General features: G+C 41.2%; 2 protein-coding genes across 2 annotated transcripts in view; one reads left to right on the forward strand and one right to left on the reverse strand.

The window, feature by feature from the left end:
* LOC109436229 (transmembrane 9 superfamily member 2-like) overlaps positions 1-12,234 on the forward strand; it is a 95,146-nt gene extending 82,912 nt beyond the window's left edge. Inside the window, exon 17 of the mRNA XM_088794812.1 lies at positions 12,116-12,234. Within this exon, the coding sequence (XP_088650938.1) occupies positions 12,116-12,183 (68 nt within the window). The 3' untranslated portion in view covers positions 12,184-12,234. The remainder of the gene's footprint in view (positions 1-12,115) is intronic.
* A 3,219-nt stretch (positions 12,235-15,453) lies between these two features.
* On the reverse strand, positions 15,454-25,523 carry GPR101 (G protein-coupled receptor 101). The gene is made up of 2 exons (XM_019714665.3): positions 25,280-25,523; positions 15,454-23,252 (listed from the first exon to the last, which is right to left on the reverse strand). Exon 2 carries the CDS (start codon positions 23,158-23,160, stop codon positions 21,712-21,714), a length of 1,449 nt encoding a protein of 482 aa, XP_019570224.2. The 5' UTR covers positions 23,161-23,252; positions 25,280-25,523; the 3' UTR covers positions 15,454-21,711.
* Between the last annotated feature and the right edge of the window lie 117 nt (positions 25,524-25,640).

Genomic DNA, 25,640 nt, shown 5'->3' on the forward strand with positions numbered 1-25,640 from the left:
ACTGTTTTTTAAAAAAAATTTTTTGGGGGAATATTCGGGAAAAGTGTGTTTTTCCAGGACCCATCAGCTCCAAGTCAAGTCGTTTTCAATCTAGTTGTGGAGGGCGCAGCTCACTTACCCATGTGGGAATCGAGCCGGCGACCTTGGTGTTATGAGCACTGTGCTCTAACCACTGAGCAAACCGGCCACCCCCAGGTCCCCTATTCTTGTGAACCTGATATTTTAATGGAAGGGAGACAAGAAATTATGGGTTTGATGAGCTTTGTGAAAGAAATGATATTGAAGAAGACGTGGATGTTTGAGTGTTCCAAGTAGAAGGGGCAGCGTGTTCAAAAGTCTTGAAGTGGGAAGGGGTTTGACATCTTCACAGAACACAGAGAAGTCCAGGATGGCCAGAGAGGGAGGGTGGCTCTAAGAGGCAATAGTGATGTTAGAGAGGTAAGGAACAGTGAGATCTTACAAGGATCTTATAAACTGTATTAAGGAATTTAGATTTTATTGTAGGAGCGATGGGAAGTTGAGGGGGTTTAAACAGGGGACTAATGTAATAATATCATTCTTCTCATTAGAAAACTTTAATAGTGCCATACTTTCTTCTCTATCAAGGTCTAAACTTACCTTGGTGTTTGGTCTCCTGTTCCACCTACTCAATGTATTTTCTAAACCTTTCTAAGCTGAACCCACTTACCAACCCAGGCATGTCTGTTCCCAACTTTTTGAGCATGTCTCCCCTACCAGATTAAAATCTCCTTGAGAGGGCCGGCCTGGTGGCTGAAGCGGTTGGAGCTCTGTGCTCCTAATGCCCAAGGCTGCTGGTTTGATTCCCACATGGGCCAGTGCCAGATGGCTCAGTTGGTTGGAGTGTGGGCTCTCAACCACGAGGTTGTTGGTTCGACTCCCGCAGGGATGGTGGGCTGCGCCCCCTGCAACTAACAACAACAACTGGACCTGGAGCTGAGCTGCGCCCTCTGCAACTAAGATTGAAAGGACAACAACTTGACTTGGAAAAAGTCCTGGAAGTACACACTGTTCTCCAATAAAGTCCTGTTCCCCTTCCACAATAAAATCTTAAAAAACAAATCTCCTTGAGAACAGGGACTATGTCTTGTGCCTAGTTTGTATCCTTCATAGTGCTAAGCACATGGTTCTTCTTGAATTGCATGGAGTATGAAAGAGAGGAGATACCAATATGGTATAATGTTTCCATATGTATTTTATAATTAAGTTGTGGGTATGAGAAACCTCCAAAGTAAATTCTAGTTATTGTCATATCAGGAAAAAAATTAGTAAAGTTATGAAGTGTGTTTCTGACATCTGTTTTCTAGAACTGTTCTTTAAACAGCACTGTCTGCTTACAGATTCTTAAATAGCATCTCTTTAAATTTTATCATTATGTTTTGAGGTTCATAACAGAAAGCAAGCCTTATTGTTTATGTTCGTGTTGTTTCACTTTTGAGGAAGACATCCTTAATTAAATAAGTAGTCTTGGGAATATAGAGGTACATATCTAGCTATTAATTGCTGATTAGTAGTTATTAATAGCTGATTACTCTTTATTGCTGTAGACAAATATTTCTGAGAGGGATTTTAAAAAAAATTATACCTTTAAAATTAGCAATACCACGCATGTAAAAAATGCTGAGGCATTTCACACTTATTTAGAATGATTATGCATTCATCCAAAGCTCTGCCTTGTTACCTCATTCCTCTTTGGTACTTGAATTCATCCATAGCATCACAGTCAAAGTATAGGACTTCATAGCTGTGAATATTGAATATTGACATTTAATATTTAATTTTAATTCACAGCTGTGAATTTTGAGTATTCACATTTAATACTTAATATTGCATATTGTGACTATAGGAAGATACTTTATTAACATACTAAGTGTATTTCCATGTTGCTACATATCCTTTATATTTATTATTTTTGTGGCTGCTTAATGCATTGAGCAGATTACTTTACTTAACTGTTTTTCACTGTCAAACTTGCTTTTTCCCCTATTTTCGATTATTTCCTTAAGATAATCTGTGAAATAGGGTAACGGGGTCAAAGAACATGAATATTTTTATGGCTCTTTATGCTTTTCTGCCATCAGCAGAGTGTATCAGTTTCCCTACAGCCTTGGCTGGTATTGAGTATTATTAAAAAAAAAAAAAACAACCCAAAGTGGTTTTCTTTTTTGTTAACACAGTATATCTAAAATGGCACCCCATTGTTTTCTTCCTCTCATTTTTTAAGCGAAAGGAAGTGATGTGCATTGTGGTTGGTGTTCCTCCACCCAATTTTCTGTTGGTAGCACCCTTACAGATGTGTAAACTACATATTGAAATAGGACTCAAAGCACAGGGAGAGGAAGGATAAGCCACCATATACCAACAATGTCATCAAAGAGTACCAGGAGAGAAACCTTGTATTGTATAGACAAAGATAAGGAAATTTCAGTTAAGGTTTGGTGACTTACCCAAAATCCTAATTAGTTTTAATAAAACTAGTTTCACATCTGATTAAACTAGTTAAAAAAGAAATAAAGTCTGTACATGACCAAGTAGACTATGATCTCTTCTAACTTGATGGCTTTACTCAGATCTCTAATGGATGCTCATGGGTGGCACACTTATGGATGCTTGATATTGATTGGAAGATAGTGATTCTTTATTTACATCAAGTTTTGTTTTAGATACCAACAAATGACTTAAAGTCTAAAGAAAATTAATTGAAATAATGTATTTCTATTTTGATATACTGGACATAAGGTCACAATAACCAATTAAGATCTAACATTTAGGATGCACCCTCTTAAAGTCTAAAATGCTGTGTTACATTACAATAATGGAGTTCAGAACCTAATATAAACCTTGGCTGGCATTGCCATTGGGTAGTAAATTAAATATTTTATATGATGATATATATTTTAGGCAAACAATAAAAGATATTTGCATTTAGCCACAGTCTATTATTCTAGAGCAGCGATTCTCAACTGGGCATATTTGCCCCACTCCCCAGAACATTTAGCAATATCTGGAGACATTTTTTTTAAATTTATTTTTTAAATTTATTGGGGTGACAATTGTTAGTAAAATTACCTAGATTTCAGGTGTACAATTCTGTATTACATCATCTATAAATTCCACTGTGTGTTCACCACCCAGAGTCAGTTCTCCTTCCATCACCATATATTTGATCCCTCTTACCCTCATCTCCCACCCCCCACCCCCCACCCCCCTTACCCTCTGGCAACCACTAAACTATTGTCTGTGTTTATGAGTTTCTGTTTCTCATTTGTTTGTCTTGTTCTTTTGTTGTTTTTTGGTTTATATACCACATATCAGTGAAATCACATGGTTCTCTGCTTTTTCTGTCTGACTTATTTCGCTCAGCATTATACTCTCAAGATCCATCCATGTTGTCACAAATGTTCCTATATCGTCTTTTCTTACCACCGAATAGTATTCCATTGTGTATATATACCACAACTTCTTTATCCATTCATCTATCGAAGGACATTTTGGTTGTTTCCATGTCTTGGCCACCATAAAGAAAGCTGCAATGAACATTGGAGCACACGTGTCTTTATCTCTAAATGTTTTCAGATTTTTTGGGTAGATACCCAGGAGAGGGATTGCTGGATCATATGGCAATTCTATTCGTAATTTTTTGAGGAACCCCCACACTGCCTTCCATAATGGCTGCACCAGTCTGCATTCCCACCAACAGTGTATGAGGGTTCCTTTTTCTCCACAGCCTCTCCAACATTTGTTACTATTTGTCTTGTTGATGATAGCCATTCTGACTGGGGTGAGGTGATATCTCATTGTGGTTTTGATTTGCATTTCTCTGATGATTAGTGATGTTGAGCATTTTTTCATATGTCTATTTGCCATTTGTATGTCCTCTTTGGAGAAATGTCTCTTCAAGTCCTCTGCCCATTTTTCAATTGGGTTGTTTGGTTTTTTGTTGTTGAGTTGCATGAGTTCCTTGTATATTCTGGATACTAGCCCCTTATCGGAGGCACTGTTTGCAAAAATCTTCTCCCATTCAGTTGGTGGCCTCTTTATTTTGTCAATGGTTTCTTTTGCTGTGCAGAAGCTTTTAAGTTTCATATAGTCCCATTCGTTTATTTTAGCTTTTACTTCCATTGCCTTTGGAGTCAAGTTCATAAAATGCTCTTTGAACCCAAGGTCCATAAGTTTAGTACCTATGTTTTCTTCTATGCAGTTTATTGTGTCAGGTCTTATGCTTAAGTCTTTGATCCATTTTGAATTAATTTTGGTACATGGTGACAAATAGCAGTCCAGTTTCATTCTTTTGCACGTGGCTATCCAATTGGAGACATTTTTTGATCATCACAACTGGGACGGGTGCTAATGACATCTAGTGGGTAGAGGCCAGGGACGCTGCTAAACATCCTACAATGTACAGAACAGTCCTCTACCACAAAGAATTATCTGGCCCAAAACATCAATAGTGCCTCTGTTAAGAAACCCTGGATGCCTGACCACTGCAGTGTACACCTGAAGCTGAAGCTGAATAATACTGAATGTCAACTATACATATATAGTCACAGGATGTGGAGTACAGCATAGGGAATACAGTCAGTGGAATTGTAACAGCTATATACGATGTCAGAGGGGTAGTAGATTGGTGGAGGGGGGTTATCACTTTGTGAGGGGTGTAAATGTCTAACTATTACATTGTTTTGTACACCTGAAACTGAAAAGAAAAAAGAAAAAAGAAAGAAACCCTGGTCTAGAGGAAACTATTTTTGAATGTCACCTTTACTTAGGAATGAATACTATTTTCAAAATACAGTAGTCTCCCCTTATCTGCAGGAGATATATTCCAACATCCCCAGTGGATGCCTGAAACTGTGGATAGTACCAGACCTTTTGTATACTGTTTCTTCTGTACATACATACCTATAATACAACTTAATTTATAAATTAGGAGCAGTAAGAGATTAACAACAATGACTAATAATAAAATAGAAAATTTTGACAATACACTGTAATAAAAGTTATGTGAATATGATCTCTCCCTCAAAATACTTTACTCTACTGTACTTACCCTTTTTATTCTAGTGATGATGTGAGATGATACAATGCCTATGTGATGAGATGAAGTGAGGTGAATGATGTACGCATTGAGATGTAGCCTTAGGCTACTATAAGGGTTACTTAAACCCAAGCACTGGAATACCACGACAGTCAGTCTGATAACTGAGATGACTACTAAGTGAGCAATGTCTTCCATCCACAAATTTAATGCCTTTTCCATCTTAACTAAGCCCTTGCCACGCACTGTGGCTATAACTTCTGCATTTTGAGGTGCGACCGCACAACTAGCAGAAATTTCTTTTTCCTTCTGCAGAATTTCATGGATAGAAGATTCATTCTTACCATAGACCATAGCAACTTCAGCATTTTGTTTTTCATTCCTTAGTAAGTCAAGAATTTTCACCTTTTCAACTAAAAGAATCGATTTAAGGTTCTTTTTGGCATATCCAAATTGCCAGCATCAATAGTGTTGTACTTTGGGATCATTATTAAGTAAAATGAGGGTTACTTGAACACAAGCACTGAGATACTGCAACAGTCGATCTGGTACTGAGTTGGCTACTAAGTGACTAAATGGTAGGAGAGCATATAGATCATGGATATGCTGGACAAGGGATGATTCACATCCCTGGTGGGCACACGATTTCATCATGCTACTCAGAATGGTGCACAATTTAATACGTATGAATTGTTTATTTCTGGAACTTTCCATTTAATATTTTCAGACTGTGGTTGATCGTGGCCAACAAGAACAGTGGAAAGTGAAACCACAGATAAGGTGGGGGAGCTGCTGTGGAGTTTTGATCATCTCAAGAGATGATGTTTAGAATCTGAGACTCTGAACCACCAATCAATCTGCCAGTTTGATACAAAGAGCTTTTAAAACCCAGAAGAAGTATCAGCCAAGTGCAGAGCGCTTTTCTGTTGGCTTTCTCCCTAATTGTGCTTTAAATATATTTTTATTTATTAAAAGAAGGCAATGAAGTTCAGTATATTTTGAGACAGTCTACTGTATAACAGTTTATCACTAAATTAAAGTGAAGAGTCCATGTTCTCACACAGTGCAAAATGAAAGATAGTATACTGAAGGAAAAGTCCATTTATCTTAACACATAAATGTTAGCTATCATGGGATTTTTGTGTTTTATTATACCAAGTTGTCTCTGCCCTATTAAAAATTTCAATTCTGAAGGCCAAAATATCTAAAAGGGATAAAAATGTATTAATTCTTAACCAACCAAAAATATTTATTAAGCATCTTTTATGGGCTTGGCAATGTGCTAATAGGGAATATGGAAACATAAGATAAAATACTATTTGTTTTTTATTGATTTGACCATGTGCCAACTATTTACATACATCTCTCTCATTTAATTTTCACGTACTTGTTTATTTATCCTGAGGTATAGGTCACATTCCTCCCATCGCCTGGATGAAGAAACTGAGGCCCAGAGAGATTAAGTGACTTGTTTAAGGTCACTCAGGAAGTGTTAGAGCTAGGATTCAAATCCAGATTGGTCTTATTCCAAAGATCATTCTCTTATATGCAACTTTCTACATCCTCCTCAAGAAAGACGTCCTTTCTTTGAGCTGGGGTCAAGCCAATAACCAAAAGAAGTCTGTGGAATCTGCTCTGTGGTCCTTTATTTGATCAGGCTCTGAATTGGGATAACTAGGACTGGTGCACATAAAGCAAAAAAATATTGCTCTGAAGAATATATGATGAAAACAGAATATCTCAAACCCTTTCCATGCCTTTTCAGCCCTTGTTTAAAAATAATAGAGGCATATCCTTCCAGTTTTTTCCACATTATTCTAGGTTAGAGGGAGTCAAGTCTAGTGTGACCTCTGGAATAATTCCATTACCTCTTCAATTCCAACTCAAAGTGCTATGTGTTGTAAGAATAAACAGAATAGAGTCCGCTCTATTCTCATAGATATTGAAAACCTCTGTGTCCTATTGTTTTTCCCAGTGCAAGTAGTCACAGACCTATTCTAACTCTAAGCCCTGTGGCAGACAGTAGTCTCCCAGTTTTGATATCATACTAAAACATTTCAAAGGAAGCAAAGCATTTCCTTTCCCCAGAGGTAAACAGAAACTGCATTCTCTGGCATTCTTTGTTTGTTTGTTTGTTTCTGCTTTGTTTATTTTATTCTTTAGATTCCACATATAAGCGAAATCATATTGTACCTATCTGTCTCTGTCTGACATATGCCACTCAGCACAATACCCTTCTGGTCCATCCATGCTGCTGCAGATGGCAAAAACCTATTCCCTTCCATGGCCGAGCAATATTCCATTGTTTATATGTACCACCTACTCTTTATCCATTCATCCATCTATGGACACCCAGGCTGGCTCCACATCTTGGCCATTGTAAATAATGCTGCAATAAACATGTGGATGCATACGTGCCAGTAGTGTTTTGGATTTCTTTGGATAAATATCCAAAAGTGGGAATACTGTTTCCTTCTTGGTCTCTTGTTATAGCCTTTGTTTTAAAGTCTATTTTGTCTGGTATAAGTAGTGCTACCCCAACTTTGTTTGTTTCCATTTTCATGAAATATCATTTTCCATCCCTTTACTTTCTGTCCGTGTTTGTCTTTCAATCTGAAGTGAGTTTCTTGTAGGCAGTCTCTTGTAACGGTCTTCTTTTCTTATCCATTTAGCCCTCCTATGTCTTTTTATTTTATTTTATTTTACTGGGGAATATTGGGGAGCAGTGTGTTTCTCCAGGGCCCATCAGCTCCAAGTCATTGTCTTTCAATCTAGTTGTGGAGGGCGCAGCTCGGCTCCAAGTCCAGTTGCCGTTTTCAATCTTCAGTTGCAGGGGCATAGCCCACCATCCCATGCAGGAATTGAACCAGCAACCTTGTTGTTGAGAGGTCAAGTTCTAACCAACTGAGCCATCTGGCCACCCCCCAACTGTGTCTTTTGATTAGAGCATTTAATTCATTTACATTGATGGTAATTGTTGATAGATATGTAGCATTGCCATCTTGTTATTCATAATTTTAATATTTAATTTTTTCCATCTTAGAGAAGTCCCTCTAACATTCCTTGTAATACTGGTTTGGTACTGATGAACTCTTAGCTTTTTATTGTCTGGGAAGCTCTTTATCTGTCCTTGGATTTTAAATGATAACCTTGCTAGGTAAAGTAGTCTTGGTTGTAGGGCCATGCTTTTCACCATGTTGAACGTTTTGTGCCAGTCCCTTCTGGCCTGCAAAGCTTCTGTTGAGAAACAGCTGACAACCTTATGGGGGCTCCCTTATAAGTTACTAGTTGCCTTTCTCTTGTTGCTTTTTGGATTCTCTCTTTGTCTTTAACCTTTGCCATTTTAATTATAATGTGTCTTGGTGTGGCCCTGTTTTGGGTTCATCTTTTTTGGAACTCTCTGTGTTTCCTGGATTTGTACATTTATTTCTTTCACCAGGTTAGTAAAGTTTTCTGTCATTATTTTTTAAAATAGGTTCTCAATCTCTTGCTTTTTCTGTTCTCTTTCTGGTACCCCTATGATGTGAATGTTGTAACACTTCATGTTGTTCCAGAGGTTTCTTAAACTGTCTTCATTTTTTTTGGATTCTTTTTTCTTTTTGCTCTTCCAATTGAGTGTTTTCTGCTATTTTGTCTTCCAAATCGCTCATTTGATCCTCTCTTTCATCTAGTCTGCTGGTGATTCCTTCTAATGCATTCTTTGTTTCAGCTTTTGTATTCTTTGCTGCTGACTGGTTCTTTTTTATGGTTTCTCTGTCCTTTTTTGTACTTGATATCTCTTTGTTGAAGTTCTCACTAAGTTCCTTGAGCATCCTTATAACCATTGTTTTGAACTCTGTCTCTGGTATATTGTTTGCCTCCATTTTGTTTATTTTTTTTTTCTGGAGTTTTCTCCTGTTCTTTCATTCGTGAGGTATTTCATTGTTTCTTCACTTTGGCTATCTCTCTGTGTTTGTTTCTATGCATTAGGTAGTACTTCTGTGTCTCCCAGTCTTGGCCATTTGGCCTTATGTAGTAGGTGCCCTGTGGGACCCTGGCACAGTCTCTCTGGTCACCTGCTCTGGGTGTTCCAGGAGTGTCCCTTGTGTGGGTTGATTGTGCCCTCCTATTATAGTTAATCCTTTATTGCTATGGGTATGTCAGTGGGTGGCATTTGTCCTCAAGCTGAATGGTGGGGGTTTGGCCACATCTACAACTTCTGGCTTGCTGTGCAGGGTGGCTTACCCCACTGAGCGGGGATCACCCCAGTAGGCTGTGGTGCCTGTTGAGACTGCCCTTTGTGTGTGCTGCTTGTGGGGCTAATTGGGCAGTCCTCTGCTGTGGTCTGAAGCCAACCTCCATGTATGTTTGTTCTGGAGCTTCCTGGAAGGGGTTGCAGTGCAGGCTCAGGTCACCCACAGCCTGTGGCTGGCCAGGGATTATGTAGTAGGGGCTACAAAGTGATCCACATTTGCTTGCTGCCTGTGCTAAGGCAGCTTGGAGGCACATGGGAGATACCTGAGGATGGCTGTCACCAGTACTGGGCCTGGGGTAGCTCCACCAAAAGCCAGGACACCCTGAGGCCTACTGCCACCTGCCAACTCCCTTAAGGTTCAGCCACTGATGAAGCCTCATGCAGTATGCGAGTTGCATGAGGTAGGATATCAGGGAGTCATGAGTGGGAAGTGTTGTGGTCAACAGGTTAATGTAGACTATGATTTGGTGCCAGTGCTGAGCCAGGAGCTACTCAGCATGAGTCTTAGAGTACACTGAGGCTAGTTTCCACCTGCCTGGTGCCCATGGACTCTGATAGTTTTCCAAGAAAGAGTGCAATGCAGGTGAGGTTGGCTGCTCACTGAGGAAGTGCCTCTGGCATTGGGGAAGTTGGGTGAGACAGGATCCCAGTGGACCTCACCAGACCAATTCAGATTCAGATTTGGCTATGGTGGGGAATGCTCAACACAGGAAAGATGGTGCCCACCTGCAAGCTGGATGGGAGAAAGACCACACACAGGGAAAATAGTGACTATCCTCCAGCCCTTGCCCCGAAGCCTGACACCTCAGTCTGTCCCCTATGTTCCTCTGTTGTCTCTGGAGTTACTGTACCTCCACCAGAGTACACAATGAGTGTCTGGGTGTGAGATAGTCTGTGTGCAGGCCGTTTAAGAGGATGTCTGGTTTTCCACAGCCTCCGTCCCACCCAGATGGTCAGAATCCCCACTGTTTTTCACAACCAGATGTTGTGGGGGCTCCACTTCCTGGCACCAGGACTCTGGGCTGGGGAGCCTGGTGTGGGGCTGGAATTCCTCACTCTTCTGTGGAGAACCTTTGTGGTTGAGATATCACTGTTGATTCTCAACCACCACTTGGAGGTTTGGGGCCAGCCTGTTTCCTATCTCTGCCCCTCCTACCAGTCTCAATGTGGCTTCTTCTTTATATCCTTAGTTATAAAACTTCTGTTCAGCCAGACTTCAGATGGTTGTCTAGGTTGATTGTTCTATAATTTAGCTGTAACTTCAATGTATTCATGGAAGGAAGCAAGCACGTTGTTTATCTACTCCACCATCTTGGATCTTGTTACTTATTTATTTATTTTACCAACATATTACTTTATTTCTTGGTGGTAGTAAATTAATGTGATCTTGTTATTGAGTAATATGTTTTCCTAGATAATTGAATTGTCTTGGGGTGCCCCATCAGACTATAAGAGCTGGAAATCATGTTAGATATTTTTTTTTTCAATTAAGTCATTAAACTTACTACCATCTGAAAATTGTTTTTATAATATGAACATCAATGAAATCCTATGTTAAAGAAAAATTTGCCCATCATATCACCTTAAAATATAAAGGTATCTTCTTTTGTCTGTGCTCTGTTATATCTAGTCCATGGGTTTAAACTTTTGGAGTATTGGCATTGGTGGGATGCCTGGCAGTTATTTAAGGTCTGGCTCTTTTCACCTAACACCATATTTTAAAGATTGACCCAGAATGCTATATATTCTTTATATTTGTCTTTTAAATTTTATTTTTAATTTTTATCAATTTATTTAAAATTATAATAGACATACACTATTTATATTAGTTTCAGGTGTATAACATAGTGATTCAACATTTATATATCTTACAAAGTGATCACCACAATGAGTCTAACACGTATTTTTCATTTTTGATGACTATCTTATTTCATTGGACTCTTAGTCCTTGGTTTAGCTTGTGACCTATTTTGGGGCATTTGGTTTGTTTGTAATTTTTCAATATTATAAATCATAGTGTTATGAACACCTTTTCTGAATGTAAATTTTTTCTTCTATGGGAAGGATAAATCCCCAGAAATGGGATATTTCTCAATTTATACAATAGAAAACTTTAACTTAGAAAACTAATGTATGCAAAAACTCGTAGACGTACACAATAGTTTAGTGGTTACCAGAGGGTAAGGGAGGAGGGGAGTTCTAGAAGAGCGTAAATGGGGTCAAATATATGGTGATGGAAGGAGAACTGACTCTGGGTGGTGAACACACAATGGGATTTATAGATGATGTAATACAGAATTGTACACCTGAAATCTATGAATTTTACTAACAATTGTCACCCCAATAAATTTAAAAAACAAATAAAGAAAGAAAGAAAGAAAGAAAGAAAACTAATGTATGCTCCAAGTATTAAAATAAATAGTCCTGCTTTTGCTATGTAAAATGTTAGTGGTTATTTACATTTTCTAAATTGAAGCAAGTTATATGAAGTTTATTGTATTAGAAATGAGCCTTGGACCTCTTTATATCTTTTTGGAATAGAGAACTTAAGCTACTCATTTTAAATTTTTATGCTTTGGTTAGAGACCTGCAGCGTTCAATCAAATGGATTCTCACATCCTTTTGCAGGTGACTGACTCCAGCACTGCTGCTCACGCTCTTTGCTCAGCGAGAGAGCCTGATGATTTTCATTTGATAATGTACAAGTCTTGGGATTTACAGACTCAGTAGCCCACCTCAAAACTGACATGCTTTGTGTTTTTGAGATAGCTGCTTTGATTTTCTATAGTGTCTGGTTAACAAAGATGTTTTTCATTTTATTTCAGGGACGGTTGGGTTTTTTTCCTGCTTCTGGTTTGTTACTAAAATTTACAGTGTGGTGAAAGTGGATTAAAGAATGTTCCCAAAGGCTTCCAGGCACATCACCCTTGCTTTCTAATACTATATGAACATCTATACAGATATATATGTATGTTTCCAATGATATATTTTAAATATATATCAATTTAAAATCTAATTGTCTGGCCTCAGTTTGTATGACACAAAATACTGATTGTATGGGATAAAAACAGGAAACAGGTTTAGTGTAAGTCACATTTTTCTGAAAAGATACAATAAAAGGGTTTAATTTAAAGAAACTAGAGCAAGGGATGCACATTTTAAAAGAAAAATAAATTGAGTACACTGATTTTTCAGATGAAAGCACTTTTTTCCCTTTTTCTTCCTCATTTTCTTTAGTGCATGAGAACTATTGTCAAATAAATCTTAGGTGAAATGTGAAGTTTTCTAATTTCAGTTGATTGTACAAACTATATTACACCTTTGTATCTGGGTGATCATTTTGGAAAATATATCTTGGTTTAGCATATAGAGTTTATGAAATACCAGATAATGTTTGCTGACTTATCCCTCAGTTAAATCTGCACATTTCTGGTTGTTGGTTGTCTTTTTCTGTTTGCTATCCTTTGGAAGTTGGGAATGTTCAAGTTTGACTTAGTTGTGTATAGATAACAAATCTTTGGAGTCATTTTCTTGGATTTATTTACTTCAACTAAACAATAGTCAGGTGTCACAACTCCCAAAATGTTGGGAATTTGTATTGCAAATATTCTTCAAGCTTGCAGTTTGGGGGAGCAGTCATGAAAGTCATATATTTTCTGTGATAAATTTTATTGAGAAATACTGGTCTTGTCTTATTGAGAAAAACATTTGCAAACTGTCTATACCCTTTAATTCCTGAACATTCTCAAAGCTGTCCTGAAGCTTAGGAGTACTTGTTTGTGTGTGCAGGGATCAAAGAGGTGTTGTTGCCCTTGAAAGGGAGATGGGAATGAGGGGGAATAGGGTCAGAGAATTGCATCTTGAAAAAGAGTGGGAAATAAAGTAGGAGTTGACTAGTTACCTCATGGAAGAAAAGAATCCACTAGCCAGTAGTATGCTTTTGTCTGCGAGGTGTGATCAAACAATACAGTGAATGTTTAAATAAAAAAAAATATTACAGTAAAAGACACATTGCCATTAATCTCCCTCAAAATACTCCCCATTCACTTTGAGCACATTTATCTCATTGTTCCTGCAACTTTCTGAAGCAGTTCTGGAAGTCCTCTTTTGTGAGTGTCTTTAGTTGCTGTGCCATGGCTGCTTTGATGTCTTGAATCATTTTGACTTAGGGGAAAAGCCAGAAGTCGCATGGTGCCAGACCCAGTGAATAAGGTGGATAAGAACACACCATGTTTTTATTTGACAGAAATTGCCCTACCAGAAGCGATGTGTCACACAGAGCATTGTCATGATGGAGGATTTATGGCACACTTTAAAACACATCTTCTCTCAACCATAGCTCACACCCGACTGATTGCACTGAACAAGTTGAAACTTGTCACACACTGTTACTAAGGTTCAACGTGCCGGATCCCGGCCTTTCTGTTGGATGGCACTCGGCAGCAGCATTCCCCATATGTTTGATCACAACAGAAATGCTCCATGTCACACATCACTTCTGGTTTGGCCAATAAAAACATTATGGTGTGTCCTCACCCACTTTATTCACCAGATCTGTCACTGCGACTTCTGGCTCTTCCCCAAAGTCAAAAAGACCATGAAAGGTAAACATTTTGAATCGGTTCTGGACATTCAGGCAGCCACGACAGTGCAACTAAAGACATTCATGAAAGAGGACTTCCAGAACTGCTTTAGAAAGTGGCAGGAATGATGGAATAAGTGTGTTTGAAGCAAGGGGGTGTATTTTGAGGGGGGATTAATGGCAACGTGTCTTTTACTGTAATAAATTATTTAAACATTCACCATAATTTTTTATCACACTTTGTATATCGGAAGGATCAGAGCTATAATTGGTGGAAAGTAGGCCTGGGGCCTGGAGCAGACTGGTGGGAAAGGGAGTGGCTACAAAAGGTCAAAGGTGTCTCTTGACAGTGAAGTGTTCAGACCTTCTCAACCGTCTCCCATTCATTCTCATTATCCAAGGCTGAACCCTTGGCCCTGCCTCAGAGAAGTAGCTGCTATTATGAGATTCATTGGAATCAATTCCATTCTCTTAATACTCACTCTGAACTAAGCAGTATTACAGTGAGCTCCAGGGGACTCTTTTCCCACTGGGTTTGCTGCCTGATAGTTTTATCTGAGCTCACAAGACCTCTTATTGACATTGATGGTAGTAGTTTGCTAGAAAGGCAAATCTATTTCTACAGCAGGAAAAAGTCATCACCTAGATGGTGTTCATAGGTTAAGGTGAAGGCAGTTGCATGCCATAATTCTCCTGGCAGCCATCTTTGAACATCGTGAAATGCAGTGTGTAAGACAGTATTTTGCTTGATTTTGGAGTGACAATTGGAGAAGGGCACTTTACTTTGAAACTGAGATGAATAGCTCCCTGAGCCTCTGAGAGTGAGCCCATGAATGCCACTTTGGAAGCATGAGGCGTGCAGTTCCTCACACCACTGCTGATGAGATTACCAGAAGAAAAGCTACTAGTAGGTCAAGCACATCAACTCAAGAGGAACTAGTGAGCTCTTAGGTTTTAGACATATTTGCTTATCTCATATGTGTCCTATGATTTCCTATGTCATGGCTAGTGTTGGAGGTATAACCATTTTCTGAAACTAGGGCTTGAGGGAGCATGCACCTGCCTTCCTATTTTGTAAACCCTGGTGAGTTTGGACTGAACTGAGGTGGGTGTGAGTGTGGCTAAACTGTGTTGAGGGAGATTTCCTAGCCCTGAGAGGGGCAGGGGCCCAGTGGCAGTGACCCAGGTGCTGGGCAGTAGTGTTTCCTAAAAACAAAGGCTATTCACTCCCCTCCCCCTGCTCAAACCTCTTTGCCTTGAGAATAAAGACTGGCACTTGAGAGCCCCACAAACCATCTGGCCCCATTTTTTCACTCTGCCCAGCCCACCCTCACTTTGAAATTCTTTTCATTCATAGAGGTCTAGGCAAATTCCCCTCTTCCAGGAAGCCCATCAGGATGACTCCCCCATTCCACTGCATATTCTTTATATTGGAATAACACAGTGTGAAATATTGGATCCCATATATTTCATTGTACTGTGTAATACAGTTAGTTTGTCCCGTTTCAAGCAAGAGAAGGGATGGAGATTTAATTATGTGTTTCCACACAGAGTTCTGCATAATAACCAGATACACACATTAAAATTAGACTTTATTTAGCATATTTAAGAATATACCAAGGACAGATTAACAGCACCTATTTAAGAAACACAAACATTACTTAATATTTAGTTAAACCACAAACATCGAACATCAATCTCCGTATTCCCCAAGTAGGAGTCCATTATTCCCGTCCATCAACAAAAAAATGTAACCATTTTAGAAAGGATCCAATTAAAACCAGCCAATATATGAAATGTCCTTGGGCAGAGTGTCTGAACTACTGATCCATGTAACCAGTATTGATTTATGAATTTGATTGGGGTGTGAAGGGGTTTCTCATCTTGCTGCGGGGAGGAGGATAAAACCCACCCTTTTGTGCACCTGAAGGTAAGTTGTACCAGTGGAAACTTGGCCCCAGGATTGTAGTTTGGCAATCCTTTAAAAAGACACTTTTAAATTACAAATGATTTTTTTTAAGGAAAAGGAAATTTTTATATTCAAAATTTTAAATATTAGAACTGTTTATTGACTGATGCAGTTTTCTGTTGTTTTCACTCTCAAAGCAGCACAAAATTTGGTATTAAAGGCAGTTTTAGAAGTTATTTAATGAGGATATATATATATATATATATATATATATATATATATATATATATTTCTAGTTTTAATATTTGTATTCTTAAAATATAATAAGTTCATCTGATAGTTCTCTTTTATTGTCTGATGCAAATGCCGTTGATAATGATTATAATTCTCAGACACCTTGACTGTGACCCCCAGAGGAGTCCCATTACCTCTTTATCTATCTACCCGTCTGTGCTATATCTTATCTTTCAGGTAACCAATGAAACAAACAAACAAACAAAAAAAAACCAGAGCATTTGTTTTCTAGTTTTTGGTACTGCTCTAGGAAGGTGGGGATAGTCACAATATCGATCTACTAAATGCAAATCCTGTCAGTTCGTAGTCAGGTACTGGTTGGGTCTTGACAGTGCAGTATTCTTTCCATCCTGCCAACAGAACTCCAACAGCCTATCCTGGGGTCTTCGCTCTTTAAGGGGGAAAGGATTGTCTTTTTTGATTTTGCATTCTATACATTCAATCAATGGAAAACAGGCATAGCGGTACCAAGTGTGTTGTGGACAACTACCAGTGAGGACTTCAGCCAAGATGATTAGTTTACACTAATGACCCACCATACCAGAATAAGTTTTTACCTGTCATTATTATAAGAAAACAGGGATTTAAAGAATGAAAGGCACCACTTCTGGCCACCCCACCTTGGAGCCATCTTATACATCCTGTAGTATACTTAACATAAAAATTTTAAAATAAATACACTATGTTCTATTTCAGGAATTGACCAAAGTGTGGGTCACACAGAATTCTGCATGCATTTTATTAACTAACTTTACATGTCTTTAGTACCTAGTTTTGAGGATGACACTATCTACGAATACATACAGTCTAATATCTAGCACCTTATCTCCAAGAACACTTATATTTTATATACAGTTACATCTTACGTCTAGGAGAATTACTACAGAAAAGAATATACCACTGAAACAGACAAAAATACCAAACTTTTAACATTAAAGTTGTAGCACAGATGAAGAGGGAGGAAATCCACTCAACTTTGAAGCACCAAACTAAAACCAATCTTGTTTATGTCTGTATTTTAGGCCGAGAGCCAGTAATGAATCCTCAGACATAGCAAACCTCTTGTAAGTCTACAAGTTACTGTGGTTTCCCCCTGGTGTGTGTACTTTGAGATATGAGAGCTTTGGGAGGCAATGATGGAAACATTTGACTCCTATTGGCAACCTTTATTTACCTTGAGGATTCTTATTCTACTTACCAAAGAGCAATGGACTTGCCAGTGACCTGGCATTCAATGCCAAGTTCTGTGGATTTTAGCTTTCCTATTTCTTCCTTCAGCCAGTCTTGTTGCTTTTAGCAGAAGACTGCTATAAGCAGGCTGGACATTTGCTATAGAGGAAGAGATTGTCAGTAACCGGACAGAATTTATGACAAGGATTTCTCTTCTTTTTGAGTTTTAGGTTATGGTCTGCTGTTTGCAGCTCATGACTTCTGTCTCATCATGCCTAAACTGGAAGGGGCTTTGAGGGGGCCAAGAGTACCCATCTGGCCCATAGAAAATGAGAGAGACAGAGATAAAGAGGGAGAGGGTTAAAAGCCATGACTGACCAGATTTTCTCTCCTTATCTTGGTAACTGGCTCACAGCCAATTGTTCCTTTAATCTTTTGTCTGCTCTAGAAGGAAAAGACATTTTGCTTGGAGAATCCTCTCCTGACAGCATGGATTTTGTCTTAAAGAGGAATAAAACAAAAAAGACATGAGGAAAAACACTTCTTTTGATTGTTTTCCTCCTCAAAATATGGGATAGAGTAGTTATGAGAAAAAAAATACAGTCCAGTAGTTTAACATTTTCCTCTCTTTATTTCATCCCAACCACCTCAGGGTTTTATCTTGGCAAGTTCAAATTACCAAATACATAATGTTTCTCTTCCAAATGGTGTATTTCAGACATTTTAAAGAGCATTTTGGCAAAGTCTAAGAGCCTAGTTTAATCTTGTAAATTATTCTTCAGATAGTATGAAAAAAATATTTTGAAGTAACTTTACCTAGCTTAATTGGCTAACTATGTATAAATTAAGGCAATGTTAGGCACCTTATCATTTTATAGGTAAACAATTTTTTTTTACATAATTGGACAGTATCTACAGGATTGAATGTGCCCCCAAAGATGTGTTGTATTAGGTGCTTTTTTGGTAAGAAGTGAGGTGCCTATCTCCTAAATTATAAAATGGCACTTTTCCTTACCTGTTGAATTTGAAGTAGGAATCCTGTCATGTCTAAATTGGATTGGAGTTGGGGAGGAGACAGAAAAGTACCTTTAAATGATGGTCACTCCTATTGTTCTCTTCTTCCCTGTTTCCATAGGCCCTTAGTCCCTGTGAATGGTCAGCTCTGGGTTTGGAGGGGATGAATGGGACTGAGTGAGCACACAGAGCTTCCAGCAAGGGGTATTCTTGAGGGGCCAGCAGGGTGGCAGGGGTAGGGGGGAGTGAGGCAGGTGAAGGCAGTGGGCATGATGGCAAGAGGTAGGCAGGGAGCTGGAAGTACAGAGGACTTCCCAGCAGCTGGTATTTGTGGTGCCATAGAGAAGATGGACCCTCACATCACAGAATTCACAGAAGCCCAGGGTTTCCTCCTTATTACGACCTTCCCAAGCTTGTTGAAATTGGTGTGCTAGTCAAAGCACCTGTGACTCCTTCGCAAACTAGACCCTCTATTATTATAAAATAAGGAAATCATTAAATTGAAAATAACATAATTTCAAAGTCTGGTTTATCTGGCCCTGTACTTTAATGGGATTTTTACTGCACATATGAAGTGGCCTTGGCAAAACAATACATCCTTTAAAAACATTTAGGGAAAGCTATTGCACATGAAGATCTGTGAGGCTAATGATGGCTTTTTTGTGTGTGCTTTCAGATTTTCATATGACAAAATAGTATGTGCAGTAAAGCCTCATTGGTAGTGTTTTATTCAAAATAGCACAAAATTTGAAGCAGTTGCTATCACCAAGTTAACTAGAGGCGCTATTGTTCATTCATTAAGGAGAAAATGTCAGCAAAACAGAATGCCCTTACTTCAAAGGTCCTCTTTTCCAGTCTCTTACTTTCAAAAGGTTTTCACCTTTGAAAAATCCAATTTGCCTTAAGAATGGACAATGACTCAAATAGGGAAATGAGGAACTTTAAAAAAGGAAATCAGTGAGACTTGGTGCCCTAGAGAATATTGTGTGTGCTGTTAAATGAACTTACCACACTTGTACAGGTCTGGTTCCATTTTGATTTGGAATTTTGGCAAACAGTTTTCTCTGATACACTTTGAAGGGGTTGAGCTTTAAAAATAAAACAAGAAGTTCAGTTTCAACAAAATATTTGGAGACACTTATGTTTGAAATCCTGTTTCCTATCCAGGTAAGCATTTCTACTCAAAAGACAGGCTACAGCTACCTTGAACTCTTTCAACCATTCAGATCTTCAAGGCAATAGCCTTCCCCCCCATAAGAAGATTGGTCACATAGGCCATTTCTTTACCTAGATATCCTTTTGAGGACAGGTCAATAGAAGAGTCTGGCAATAAATTGGTATAATAAAATTATGACTATTAATTCACTTTATACATATGGTAGAAAATAAATGATTGTGCAAGGGAAAACTTCAGCCACCCATGTCTTGTCTGAATTACCGCAGGTTCCAAATTAATGGAATTGGAATTAATAAGATTTCAATGGACATATCGAGTTGACAAGTCAGTTCAACATTATTTAGGTCTATCCCCTCTCCTTTCCTAAATTCTGAACATGGCAATCCCAAATTACCACACAGACTTATTCACAGCCCAAATATACTTCTGTTTACCTTCCCCCTTGAGAAGGTCATGTTGGAATCTGTGAGGAGGAAGAGATAAAGAAAATATAAACAAGCTGGGCATTTATATGAATGAAATTTGAGTTCTAATATATAGACATGGTGATCACACAAGAATGAGATTACACTTTGAATATGGCCATCTTTATGTACAACAACCTGATTAACTATTTTTCAACCAAATACTCCCTCCTGTCCCTCCACCCATATTAACATTGGATTTCTGCATGAACAGTTGATTGACCATAGAGTTATTTAATTTGATCTTCATGAGGATCAAAAACACTGTCATGACCATTTTTTGGTTCCATGTTATTTGGTCAAGAATATGGTGTATGCACTCAGAAATATACAGGTAGATCCCTTCTCAAAGTGATTTCAGGGTTTGGGATTTGAAAACTCTTCCTCTGTATTGACCCAAGAGGTAATTTAGATATTTTAAATATATTTCCAAAGTGATATATTTCAACAGCAATAATTCGGATATGTCTGACCTGAATACTTTGATTTTAGGATTGTGTGGAATAGGTCAGATGCTTGCCAGGTATTGAGAAGCCATCCTGTCTGTTATTTCTGACTCTCTTATCTCTCTCTCTCACATCTGCAGAGAGCTTAAAGGCTTTAGAGAGAGCCACAGGTGGAAAAGACACATGGGTGTGCCTGGAGAAAGGAAAATGTTTATCTTGCCTTACTTGCTCCCATGTGGAGATCATATTTCTTGTCTATGATCTCATGGACACTAAAGAGATTTCTAATGGGCACATCACTCTTGATAGTGATTCTGAGTTTTGTAGAACTTTGGCAATTTCTACGTGAATTTCTTTTCTCTCTCTCTCTCTCTCTCTCTCTTCTTTTTTTGAAATACTGCTTGACCAAAAAGGACTATTTGGAACGCCCTCCCCACCCCCACCCCCACCACACACGTGACTGATAGAGGAGATTGGAAGGATTCTTGTGAGCATCCCAATTCAATTACAAAGGGAAAATTGTAAAATAGTGAGCATAATTTCTGTCCTACTATTATTCAAATAGGAGACAGAAAATAGTTTAATGTCAATTGACAATTTTCCATTTGCATGGAATGACCTTGATCCCAGCGCATGCACAAACCCAGGATGTTATAGAAAAAAAGAACTGTTAGGCCCATGAATGTGTGTTATTTTTCTATCTTCTCCCTTGGACTAGCTTCCCATTTCAAATATGCCCTCTTCCACTTTTCTGGATCCCTGTAGAGGATCTAGAAACTTTGGTGTTTTAACTACGTCATGCCTTTGTCATAGTTTCCACAATAGTGTTTGCACCAGATTGTGGGTCTCATACGTTGATCAGTCTGTCAGGTTCTTCTTCTTGGGCTCCATGAATGATTTGGTCCATTGCTTTTCTTTCAGTTGGACATAGGCTGTAGCCCTTGACCATGAGCTCATGACCTGAGGGCTGAAAAGTACTTAAGTTCATAAGCATAATCTTCCTTTTTCCTCAGAGTAAAAGTTGACACGTTGTAGCTCTGGGGAGACAGACAGGGTATCAACCAAGTACAGATCCAAAATGGATAGCCCTTGTTACTTTAAGAAATTTAGATCCTAATAATTTTTTTCGGGGAAATTTCAGTCAGAATCCTCAAGTCCATGCTTTGAGGGACACACATTTAAGAGAAGACTCCTCTTCCTACCTCTTCCATATATTTATCTACCTTGTGGTTAGACGAATGTGTGCAACATGTTTGCCTGGAATGGTATGGGTTGGCATTAATGGGATTGTGGGTGGTCCATTTAAATGAAAGCTATTCTGTTTTCTGTATCACCAACAGTTCTAGGTTTTCCTTACAAGTCACTTCAAGGTGAAGTGGCAGAATCATGAGAAGGGACGGTCTTGCCTTCAGTCCCCCCATCTGTGCCAGTTTCAGTTCCAGGCAGGTCTGGGTGGTTGTCTTCTTTGGGGCGGTTTTCCTTGCAGAAGAACTTCTTCAGCATATCCTGGATTTCTTTCTTGATGGTCTTGTGCATGTACCCATAGATGTAAGGGTGGATGCAGCACTGCAGGAAGAAAAGCCAGATGATTATGGTGATCACCCACTGGGGTACCTTGGTTTGGACATCCACCCACACAGCCAGGACCGCTAAAAAGCAGTAGGGCCCCAGGGACAGCATGTAGGAGAAAATGATGAGGAAGATCACTTTAGTAGCTTTGTACTCATAGCACCTGGGCAGAGGAGGATCATTGCTGTTTCGACGACTCGGTGGGAGACTCTCTGGGATGTTCACTGCCTCAATGTCATCCTCACTGAAATTGATGTCATCCTCACCAAACTCCAAGTCATCTTCACCCAAGTCAATGTTGCACTGTTTGATCTCTATGCGGCCCTTGTCTACTGTCATGCTGCTCTCAATTTTGGTGCTGCCTTCCTTACCCTGCATGCGGTCATCCTTGGCTTCCATGCTGCTCTCTTTGGCCTCCATGTTGCCTTCCTTGGCCTTGATCTCACCTTCATTCTGGTAGTGGAACCTGCTCTCACCTGGGAACTCATCCTTCTTCTCTCCCTCTTCGTCCTCGTTCTCCACAACATCCTTGGCTCGAACCTCCAAGTTGTGTCTCTTGACATTGTACAGAAGAGCATGCTGCCGCCGGGCTGCACTAAACACCACAGAGTAGCAGGCAATCATGACAACCAGTGGAATGATGATAAAGGACACCACACTGAGAATGGTGTAGCTGGGACTGGCCCCCCAGATCATGGAGCAGAGGGCATTGCGCTTGTCAAAGGCAGCCTGGCCCCAGCCATAGAGTGGGGGTGTGCTTTGCAGGACAGCCACGATCCAAGTGCCATAGAGAAGCATGTAACCCCGGCGCGGGGTCATCTTGGCCGGGTAGGAGAGGGGGTGGATGATGGACAGGTAGCGATCCACCGACACTACAACGATGGTGTTGACACTGGCAAAGGCGAACAGGTGAGTGAGGCTAACCAGGGCGGTACAGAAGTGACTGTTGAGGGGCCAGAAGAGAGGCACGGAGGTGGCCACCACCCAGGGGGCCACAAGTGAAACCTGCAGCAGGTCAGTGACCAAGAGGTTAAAGATGAATCGGTTGGTCACCTGTAGCATCTGCGGCTTCCGCTGCAACACCAGCGCCAGCACTATGTTGCCCACAAATGAGGCGGTGAGGAAGATGAGCAGCACGCTGGAGCGGATGATGCCGTGAGCCAGGCTGATGGGCATTTTGGAGAGGGGCACGCACGTGTGGCTGCTGTTGTTTTCACGCGTGGTGTTGGTGCAGGTGGACGTCATGGCCTCGGCGGACCGGCGTGAGATAGGGTGCAGGCTCCGAGCTCGCAGCAGCGGGAGGTGAAGGGGCGCACGGACTGCACTCACTGCCTATGCTGGGGACGAAAGAAAAACATCGGCCAGGTTAGTCACCCTGTAGAAGGGGCGCCGCTTCTGCGACGGGCAGCGGCCCTGCATAATCCCCTCCCCGGGGTCCCCGCGCAACCCCCCGTGCGCATTCGGGCAGTTTCCCTGAATCCTTCTCTTACTCTTTGGGTCTCTCTCGGGTTCGCTGAGTACCTTTCATCTGTCTCTCCCTCTGGCGCGTGCGCACGCTCTCTCTTCGTATCTGCCCTACTATCTCTGGGTGTTTGAGTTTGGGTTTCTCCAGTGATCTCCCCAGCTGTCTCTCCCGCTAGCTCATGCGCGCGCTCTGTGTCTCTGCCTGTTTACACTTGTTCATTTCTCTCTTTCTCTCCATTGTCTCTCACTAACGCACTTTTTTTCTGTATCTCTTGGGATGTGTGTGTCTCGCCGTTTTTCTCTGACTCTCTCACCCGTTTCTCACTCTGCCGTCTGTCTCTATTTCTCAGTCTCTCGCTAGCACCTGTGTGCTGTCAGTCTCTGTCACTCTGTCGTTTTCCTCTCTCTTCCCTTTCTGCCTCTTGGTTACTCCCGTCTCTCCCTCCCACTCTCGCTCAGTTTCTCTGTCTCTCCGTCTCTCTGTGTGTTTCTTTCGCTGACGCACTTTCTCTGTAGCTGTGTGTGCGTGTCTTTCTCCGCGTCTGGTCCCTGTCGCTCCCTCTGTCTCTGATGCGCTCTTGTCTCTGTGTCTCTACCTGTCACTGCCTGTAGCTCACTAGAGCGTGCGCTTCCCCGTTTTTTCCTGATTTTTTCCATTTCTCTCAGTCTAATTCCCTAACAATGTGGTTCTCTAGCGCACCTGTTCAGTATCACTCGCTGTATGTGTATCTTTGTCAGGTTCCGTGTCTCCCTTGGGTTCTCTATGCGTCTTCTTCTGTCTCTCGCTGCACTTGCTCTTTCTCGAAGGCTCACTTCTCTGTGTCCCTGTCTTCCCCTGCGGTTTCTGTCTCTCTGTGCGTTATCTTTTTAGCGCTGTCTACCTGTCTCCGTTGCTCTCTGAAGATCCACTGCTTATCCCTCCGGATTGTCTCTGTCTCTCCATTGCTCATGCTCTCTGTTGCGCGTGCCCTTAGGGAAACAATTTCTCTGTTTCTCACTCTCTCCCTGGGACTCTCGCTAAACACTTTCTATGTAAGTTTGTGTGTGCATCTCTGTCTCTCTCCATCTTTCACTGACAATCCCTCACCTCGGTCTCACCTTGGTTTTTCTCTGGCTGGATCTCTGTCTCCGATCTCTTGCTCTCTGTCGACTTTATTTTGCCATGGAAACCAGCTGCCGCCTTGGCCACCGCGCGCTCTGGCGGATAAATCTCCTAGTTTCTCGTCAGCGCAGCGGTGGCTGGATGCAGGGAGGATGTCTATTGCAACCTCCCACCCCCACCTCCAGTTCGGCATCCTCCCTGCATTCTCCAGCCCACCCAGTATCCAGGGCGGTGGGTGTCGGAATGACTGAGCTGAGCAGAGCGGGAGAGGATGCAGGGGTGCCAGGCTGGTGGGGAGAGTCTGGGGGAGACAGAGAGAGATTGAGACGCCGAGAGAGAAAGAGAGAGAAAAAATGAGAGAGAAAGAGAATGATGAGGAGAGACAGGGAGAAATGACAGAGGAAGAAATAGATATAGAGATAATAACTGAGCAAAGGAACAGTGAGAGTGAGAGAGAATGAGAGAGACAGAAGGAGAGCCAGGGAGAGAGACTGAGAGACAGGGAGAGATGGAACAGCAAAATTGAAAAAGAATAAGAAACGAGAGGATGAGGAACAGAGAATGAGAGAAAGGAGGAGGAACAAACTAGAGAATTGGTGGTGGTGGTGGTTGGGGGTGAGAGAACGCACGAGAGAAAGTGCGAGGGAAAACTCGAGGGCGAGAGGACGACCGAGGGACGGTGAAAAGCGGCCGCACCCCTGCGGTCCGGCCGCGGTCGACAGCTAGTCTTGGGCTCTCTAGCGCGGGGTCCAGTCAGGCGCCGGGGCCGCGCTTCCGGGAGCAGAGCTGGCCTCTTACCTGTTGCTGCTGGAAGCGTCTTGCCACGGGAGCTGCGTGATGGTCCCTCAGGACTAGCAGAGCTCGACCGGGCTGCAACCCGAGGCGCCGGAGGCTGTGAGTTCGCACCGGTCTGGGCACCAGGTACCGGACGGCGGGAGCGGCAGGAGTGGGGGGAATGGGGCGCCTGTGCCCTCACGTCCCGCCAGCGCACCGCGCTGCAAGCTCTGAGAGGCGGCGGGGGCGCGCAGCTTCTTAACGCAGCGCTGAGCCCTCACCTTGCGGCGCCTCCCTCCCCTCGGCCCCCGCCTGCGCCAGTGACGCACGAGGCGGCGGGCGCTAGGAGGAGCGGGTCTGGCAGGTGGGGGGCACGGCATCGGAC

The sequence above is a fragment of the Rhinolophus sinicus genome, chromosome 18 (genome assembly GCF_057876585.1).
Source record: "Rhinolophus sinicus isolate RSI-liver-muscle chromosome 18, RSI-T2T, whole genome shotgun sequence".
NCBI lineage: Eukaryota > Metazoa > Chordata > Mammalia > Chiroptera > Rhinolophidae > Rhinolophus > Rhinolophus sinicus.